The sequence below is a fragment of the Grammomys surdaster genome, unplaced genomic scaffold (assembly GCF_004785775.1).
Source record: "Grammomys surdaster isolate TR1022 unplaced genomic scaffold, NIH_TR_1.0 64, whole genome shotgun sequence".
Taxonomy (NCBI): Eukaryota; Metazoa; Chordata; class Mammalia; order Rodentia; family Muridae; genus Grammomys; species Grammomys surdaster.
In genome coordinates, this window is record NW_021604566.1 from 15,795,879 (window position 1) to 15,804,560 (window position 8,682).

General features: G+C 37.5%; 1 protein-coding gene across 10 annotated transcripts in view; it reads right to left on the minus strand.

Moving 5' to 3' along the window:
- Window positions 1-8,682, minus strand: part of Cspp1 (centrosome and spindle pole associated protein 1) — a 97,244-nt gene that overhangs the window by 64,449 nt on the left and 24,113 nt on the right. For all 10 annotated transcript variants that reach the window (XM_028769704.1, XM_028769736.1, XM_028769746.1 and 7 more), the window contains exon 4: window positions 3,447-3,550. In XM_028769704.1, coding sequence (XP_028625537.1) covers window positions 3,447-3,550 — 104 coding nt within the window. The remainder of the gene's footprint in view (window positions 1-3,446; window positions 3,551-8,682) is intronic.

An 8,682-nucleotide genomic window follows, 5' to 3' on the forward strand; every position in this document is an offset into this window, starting at 1 on the left:
TTCCCCCCTTCCTCCTTCCTTCCTCCCTCCTTCCCCCTTCCTTCCCCCTTCCTTCCCCCTTCCCCCTTCCCTCTGCCTTCCCGGCCTCCTGAGCCCTGCCTCTACCCAGATTAATGTGACATCATATCTGACCACAAGAACTTGAATTCAATAATACTATATAACTCTTCCATACATTTGGGATCCATCAGGTCATAACTGCTATAATCAAAAAAAGTTACTAAATAAACAAGAAGAGCAAGATATGGACAGTGTAAGCTTCTCTAGTAAAAGAAAATGGTGTTCATCAGTTCCTTTTTGGACCTGTTCTATGATGTTTTTAACATGCAACAGATGAGTACTATTTCAAAGTAAAAACACCAAGTAAACAGCCAGATAGAAAGTATAAGATTCAAGAAAGAGCTATGAACAAATGAAATTAATTTACTATTCACTTTAAAAAATTATTCCATCTGTTCAATAAGAATACCAAGCACCCTTTATCCTAAAAACTAGAAAAAAACATTGTATTTGTTCTTTAGTGGTTGTTCCTAGCAATGGTTAATTGATCTCTTGCATTGTTTTGTTTGCTTGCTTGGCTGGCTTGTTTGTTTGTTTGCTTGCTTGCTTGCTTGTTAGACAGGGTTTCTCTGGGTAGCCCTGGCTGTCCTAGAATTTGCTCTGTAGTCCAGGTTGGCCTCATACTTCCTCTGCCTCCTGAATGCTGAGATTAAAGGTGTGCACCACCACTGCAGGCTCAGTTTTGTTTTCGAGACCGCTTTTTTCTGTATTTCGGGCTGAACTCAAACCTACAGAAATCCTTCTGCCTGTTTTTCTAGTGCTAAGCTTACAAGTGTGTACATCCATGCCCAGTGTTTTTCTTTCTTTCTCTCTCTTTCTTTTTCTTTCTTTCCTCCCCCCACTCACTTCTTCCACCCACTTCTTTTGGTTTTATTGTTTTTTGCAAGGTTTCGTTTTTGTGGTATCTGGGCTACAACCTCGGGCCTTACGCATTCTAGGCAAGTGCTATACCACACAGCTACATCTCTAGTCCCCCAGACTGCTTTTTAACTGATACTGGGAATGCCAGCTGTTTTTGAGAAAGGCTGACTAGCCATGGCCCACCTTTGGCTAGTCTTTCTGTCTTGCTATTGCCGGAGACATGACTCGGTGTCTGATACATCACACTCCGCATAATCCTGCATCTGCCTTTCATTCTTCCACCTTTCAGCACTGTCCACCTTCTTGAGCCAAGTCTCACAAGTTGAAACCATGTTGTTACGAGACATGCCCAGCCCCCCATCCTTCTCTTTCTAATCATATATGGATGAATAAGAGCTGGGCAGAGCAGGGAAGGTGTGAGGTACAGGCCTAGGAAGTCAAGCTAGAGCAGAAAAGGTGTGCCATGCTAAGGAATTAGAATTTTTATTCAAAAGTTAGAAAGGAGACAAATATTTAATCATAGCCATAGGATGATTCTGGAAAGCATCATAAACAACAGACTAGAAATTAGTACAAGTTCAGTTAAGATGTAGAATCTGTTTAAGTTAATGAGTCTCTAACAAGTACAAGTAGCTGTTCTAAAGCAGTTACCCCTCATGAGTATTCACCACAGCTCATCCCATGGACTGCCTTCCAACATCACAGTCCTCTCTATTTACACCACTATTTCTCCATCCTCTATAAAAATGCTATCAACCAGCTGCTCGGGCTGGTAAACGTCTCATTCAAATGAACCAAAAGCCTGCAGTCCACAACTTCTCCAGTCTATATTCTCCATTTAAAAAGCTTTTTCTATTTTGCCTTTTGGATATTCAAATTCTACCTATTCTTTAATGCCTTATCAAGACACCTTGCTATAGTTAACATTTTCAGATCTTGATGAAATATATCCACAGCTAAATCCTCAACCCCTTGAAGACATCATCTATACTCTATTTAACTACTTGTAGCTTTTAAACATTAGTTGATTGATCAAATGTATGAAATTATTTTTAAATAGCTTGTAAAACTATTAATTGGTGCTGTTTTCCCATGTAAACTAACAAATGTGATCAGCTTGACTTGGTACAAAAATATCGAGTAATCCAAATCATGATAATACATAGTTCAAAACATTTTAAAATATCTTGACTATTATCACCAGTATAAATTGTGAAACAAAAATTGACAAGCAAAAAGCAAGCACACAACAGTTCTAGGACATTTATTAAGAAAGCAATGAAAACAAATGCAAAGCGGGAATCAAAGCCATGCATGACTGTATCAGTAGACAATTGTAATGTGAGGACTGTCATCTTGGCAAACACAGACACAGAAAGGTGCCACTCAAAAGCCTTAACACAAAAGAAGCCATTTTTCTACTTGATTTGAATCACATAAGTGCAAATGATTATAAGCTATTATACCTTTTTAAAACAAACTAAAAGAGAACATTATGCAGGCAACCCTACCTTTCTTTTTGCTTGTGTAATGCCCTAAAGTCAAGAGAAACACACCATTGATAACATGTATTCAGTAAAGTCTCTTCTTTCTAATTACAAGTCAGTTAAAGACAATTTGAAACAAGTATTTATAAAGCAACAGAAAAGCCAAGAGTATTGTGGATGACTAGAATCATGATTGTTTTAAGTATTTTTATAACTTATAAAGGAAACTACATTGTAAAACTCATGATAAGCCTATAATTATTAGATAATTTGATAATTGCAAAAGGGTTCTCCTAAATAAAACATTAAATCATAAGACAAAGCTGTTAGAATCTGAATATGACACCTCCCAAAAGACTCATGCTGAAGACTGACCTCTAGCTGGTTCCAATACTTTGGAAGGTGTTGGAAACAGGTCAGTCCAGCCTCGCTGGAGCAAGGGAACACATCACTGAGAAACTGTTTCTTATCTCCTGAGCCTTGCTGCCTGCCATGATATTAATTAGTTCTGCAGCTCCTGCCACAGGCCCACAGCTGACCCCAGACTGCACCTCAAAAATCTTTTCTCTCACATTGTTTTTCTCAGATACTTTGCCACAGTGATGAAAAAAACATGACTGAACATAGTAGTTAATAAAACTGTTAACAGAAAATTTATACACTTATCAAAAGAAAAAATAATTACTATCTAAAACCCTTCAGGTCATTTTAATACATTGTGAGGAATAGTGGATATGCTTCTTTAGACAAAGATAGCTTTTCAGAAACAACCACTGTTTAACAGTGGTTAATCTTCTTTCATATTAAAATCCATTTCCCTAGTAAAACACCTCCTGTGCTAGAGGACTAAACCCAGGGCCTTGTTGCTCCAAGAAGAGTCTATTATCACAACACATGTTTTCACATTTTTCCACCAAGAATTAATTATTTTTCACTAGTTGGCCAGATATCATCCATGATCAACACTTCCCAAAAGTAAATTTTAGGAATAAATAAATTCAAATAGACAAAATACAACTCATTAACAGAACAACTTACCTGAGTAAGATAACGTCTATAATCTTGCCTTAATTCTTCTTTTAATTTATGTTTCTTCTGTTCATAATCTTCTCCAAGTGGTAAACTTAAGCCATAATCAATTCCTAAAAAAGAAAAAAGATTAAGTCGCAGATTCCTTTGCAAATCAATGTCAAGGCAGTTCTCCCTCCTATAATGAAGCACATAAGACTGGAATCGGGTTTCATATTTTGAATGCTTTGGTGGGTGATACACAGATGTAGTGGTGAATATTATTCCCACCTGTGAACCCAAGCCATCCTGTTTCCCTGCCCAGAACATTGTATTTCTTATGTCTCCTTCAGAGACATTTTTATGTACCTACATTAAAATAATTTTGTTATTGTACATGTTAGAATGTGTACAGGAGTATATTATTTTCTCCTGTTTAAATGATCATTTAGCTTCTTGTTTTCTCATCCTTTCATTTGCGTTTCTTGTTGCTGTTGTTTTGAGAACGAACTGCACCTCATGTAGCCCAAGCTGGCCTTGAACTTGATCCTCCTCCCTCCATCTCCCAAGTGCTAACATGACCCAGTTTAAGTGGTGCTGAGGGTACTGAACATGGGCAGTTATGCATTCTAGGCAAGCGTTCTACCAACTGAGCTAAATCACCAGCCCAGCTATCTTGCTTTCTAGAAGACAGTGAAATTAAAGCAAGAAAGTTAATTAATTTGCTTCATTTTAGCTTAATTTCTACAAAAACAAATACTTTTTCAGTCAGCTAAGAATAATAACGAGCCATTTTTAGCAATCAAGAATACTCTTACAAATGCTTATTAAGGTCAGAAGTTACTTAGGATGACAGTCCCAAAAACCTCACCCATCAATTCTGATTTCATTTAATGGCTAGCTTTTGTATATGACAAAATATACAGAATATAAAATTTGACATGTACAAAAACAAACAAAGAAACAGGCATGGTGGAACATGTCTTTAATTCCAGCATTGGTGAGTAGAGGCAAGCAGGTTTCTGTGAGTCTGAGGCCAGCATAGTCTACAAAGTAAGTTCTTTTTTTTTTCTTTCTTTCTTTTTTTGTTTTTGTTTTTTTTGTTTTGTTTTGTTTTTTGTTTTTTGCTTTTTGTTTTTTTTTGAGACAGGGTTTCTCTGTGTAGCCCTGGCTGTCCTGGAACTCACTCTGTAGACCAGGCTGGCCTCGAACTCAGAAATCAGCCTGTCTCTGCCTCCCACTGCCTCCCAAGTGCTGGGATTAAAGGCGTGCGCCACCACCGCCGGGCTATATAATTTTTAAATCTTCAGGAAAAATGAAAAGACTTCTAAGGCTAGAGATGTAGCTCAATTGGTCACGTATTTGCCCAGCATACACAAAGCCCTGGGTTGGATCCTTATCACAATATTTTTTAAAACACAGTGTGATATTACACACCTGTAATCCAGAATTTGGGAGGTAGAGACAAGAGTATTTAATATTTAAGATCATCCTTGGCCATAAAGACTTTAAGGCCAACCTAAGGCACATAAGACTCTGTCCCCTAACCCCAAAGAAAAACAAATAAATGAGTTAATGATAAAATAAAAATTATCACTTTTATACTCTAGCACAACAGAAAAAGTAGTTGAATTTCTAATTTGTCATGAAAAAATTCATTTTATTTTATTCCTAAGGAAGGAATTATGGACACATGCACGTCACCTGTCTTTGTTTTACATCACTGAACTCAGGAAGAAAGGCCAAGTTATATATGTATAAATGCACGCCTACTGTCTTACAAAGCACTAAATGTTACTTTACACTATGACACTGTGAACTTCTCTTGATAAAAATATCTAGGCTATTTAATTCTTTGGTGATTAAGATTTTAACAGGAAGGGACATGTTCCCACAACTCATACAAAAGGAATCTAAAGCATTCCCTATGTCTTGACTTTATATTGTCCTGAAAGGAAGTTCTTCCCTCCCAAAGAAATGTGTTACGTTTTTACATACAGAATTTAAACCAGAGAGAGAAATAGTAAGAGGGCTTTCCCATTTTGTGAGTGTGTGCACATACACATGCAAGTTTATACATATACAAAAGTCAAAGAACAACGCTCCCTAGTCAGTTTCTCTACTGCTACATTGGAGATTCCAGGGATCAAACTCAGGTCACTGGGCCTAACTGCAAGCAATTCTTCTACCCATTAAGACACTTCACTGACCTTACTTTTTTGTTGTTAATTTAATCTTTTTAATTAGCAAACAAAATAATGGCTTCATTATGACACCTTTAGAAATATATTCCATCTCTCTCGTTCAGACAGGAGTATGCAAATAAAGGATATGATCAACAAAAACAAAGCCCATGCAGTACTCAACTTTATTACACCCAACCCATAAAACTTATACCCATGAAATGTTTGCCAAATAAATATACGAATGAATTAGGTATGGTAGCACACATGTAATGCCAGGACTCTTGAGATAAAGTCAAGAAGACCAGAAGTTCAAGGTCATTATCATCTACGTAAGGAGCCCAAGGCCTGTCTACGACATGAGATGCTGTCTTTAAAAAACATATGAAAATGAATATATAAATAAATGGCTAAGCAACAGGAGAAATGAGACAGGAGGACCAAGAATGTCATCCTCTCCTGATTCTTAGCAGCTCAGTTGCAGAGAGGACAGTAACTAATAACCAGAGCTTCATGTCTTGTGAAGGTAAATAGTCACAATGGACACCCTGTGATGTCAAGGAGAGTGGGTGACAACAGTGCTGAGTGGTGGTGCCTTCCTCTGAGACCAGCTTTCCCAAGCTGAACGTAGGCAGCCTGCTGATTCCTGGAAGTCATTCTCACTGTTTTAATTCTATCTGTAGGCCTCTCTGGAAGAACTGGAGGGAACAGCTGAAACATGATCATTTATAAATTACTGACCCTATTAAGTTCAACTTTATTAGGAGCATTTAATCTTTACAAACCAACTACCCCAAAGCTGAAGCAGATTGGAGACTGTAAGTTTAAGGCTTGCCTATACTAAAATGAACCAGAACCCAGTCTGGGAAACTTTATGATGCCCTATTTCAGAAGTAAAGAAGTTTAAGGATGTAACTCAGTAAGAGACAGCACTGGCCTAAGAGGCACAAAGCCCTGATCCAATAAGTAAGGAAAGATATTTGGTTTCCATTGCTAATTCAAATACTATTTGTAAGACTGTCTTAGTAAGCAATTATACAGAATACTTCCTGTATTATTAGTAAATCTATTATAAGCTGAGAAGGGTGGTACACCGTCTTTAATTCCAGTATTCAAGAAGCAGAGGCAATGAATTTCTAAGTTTTCGGCCAGCCTGGTCTATTATAGCAAGTTGTAAGTCAGGAGGAGCTACACAGTCTCAATAAATTATTATATATAGTATATATAATATATACTATATACATAGATAGATATATACATATATAGATTAGGTTTAAACATAAAATACCACCTAATTATTTTGTTATCTAGTTCTAAAACCTTATATTGTTAGAAGTGGGTCATAAAAAACAAAGGACCTGGTGACATGAGTTTAATCTCTGGAACTCACAGAAGGAAAGAACCAACTCCAGTAAGTTGTCTGACATCCAAGCCTTCCATAGTTCCTGCATCCCACATTCACACAGGTCATACACACAATGATCATTAAAAAGTAAAATTTAAATGAATAAAATTGACCATACAAAACAACGTAAATATTCATCTTTATAAAGTAGTAACAGTGGCCCCTAACCCTGAGCTAAGATACAGTGAGGCTTACGTGGCTGCTGTTCCTGATGATTCTACGGGCAAGAAAAGTATTAGTGTCATTTTAAGGTCACTTAAAGTGATGTCATTTTAAATGAGCATCAGTGACACTGACAGTTAACATTATGTTTCAGGACCAACAGACAAGAAGTATTAGACTTCTGTAAAAACAGTGAGATAAAAATATATTTAAACCTAAAGCATACATTCTTTTAATTTGCCTCCTAAGAAAGCACTCACAATAAACACTATGTGAAACAAATTCCTATAAAGCATTTACTCCCATGAGAAAGTGCTATGTAACAAATAACCAAGATAAATTACAGGAAGTAATTATAAGCCTCTGCATTGGCAGGTGGCTTATGAAGAAATGAGCACAGCACTATCACAGCCTCAGCTGCAGTGTTACTGCAATGACCCTCTGAACTCACAACGCAGGATAAGGAGTCAGACACTCATCTGCAGTGAAGTAAACCAAAGAGTAAGTATGCCATAAGGAATAACTAAATGCTGCTGGCATCAATAACCTTGTTAATCTGAAGCTTTACACTCCCTCCATTTTGCCATAACCTAAATTTTAGAGAAATATAAAATTCTTCTGCCATCTCTTTTCTTGTTTTTTTTTTTTGTTTTGTTTTGTTTTTTTTTGTTTTGTTTTTTTTGTTTTTCGAGACAGGGTTTCTCTGTGTAGTTCTGGCTGTCCTGGAACTCACTCTGTAGACCAGGCTAGCCTCGAACTCAGAAATCCACCTGCCTCTGCCTCCCAAGTGCTGGGATTAAAGGCGTGTGCCACCACTGCCCGGCTCTTGTGTTCTTTTTAAATGACAAAACATGTGCTTTATCTTTTGGATCATCTTTCCCAAATTTCTATAAAATTATTTTAAAATTTGATTGTTAAATCAGTCAGCCATGTTGAAATCAGCCGAGCACTGTTGCAGGATATATGATTATACTGTGAACCCGGGGATTGTGTTATTTACTGAAAACACCTGTTTCTAGTTGTGGTGCGGCTTGGCCTTAGCACACACCTTTAATCTCTGTGGCTGGAATACAGATGCCTTTCGTACACACCTGTAATCCCAAACAATGAAGGTAAAGTTAGTTTGTAGATAGAAGCACCCATGTTTAAAAGTGATGTCTAAATGAGTGGCAGAAGAAGTGATGAATCAGAGAAAGATCTGACAGTGCAGGATCTGCCCAACTCTCACAAGAAGAGAGAGGAAAGGGAAGCTACTTAAGAGAACAGTGCAGAGGGAGAGAGGAGGAGGAGGAAGTTTTACTGGGACAGTTATAGAGATCAGGGGCAAAGAGAGAAAGAGGCAGTTTTACCAGGAGAGATTTACAGAGGCAAGTTGAAGAGAGAACAAGCTAGACACAGGTAAAAGCAGAAGAAGTCAAAGAATGAGAAGGAGCCAGATTAGAACAGACTGACAGAATTAATCAGAGGCCAAGCAGAGTAATTCAGGAAAGGGAGGGAGGGGGGAGGGAGAGGGAGA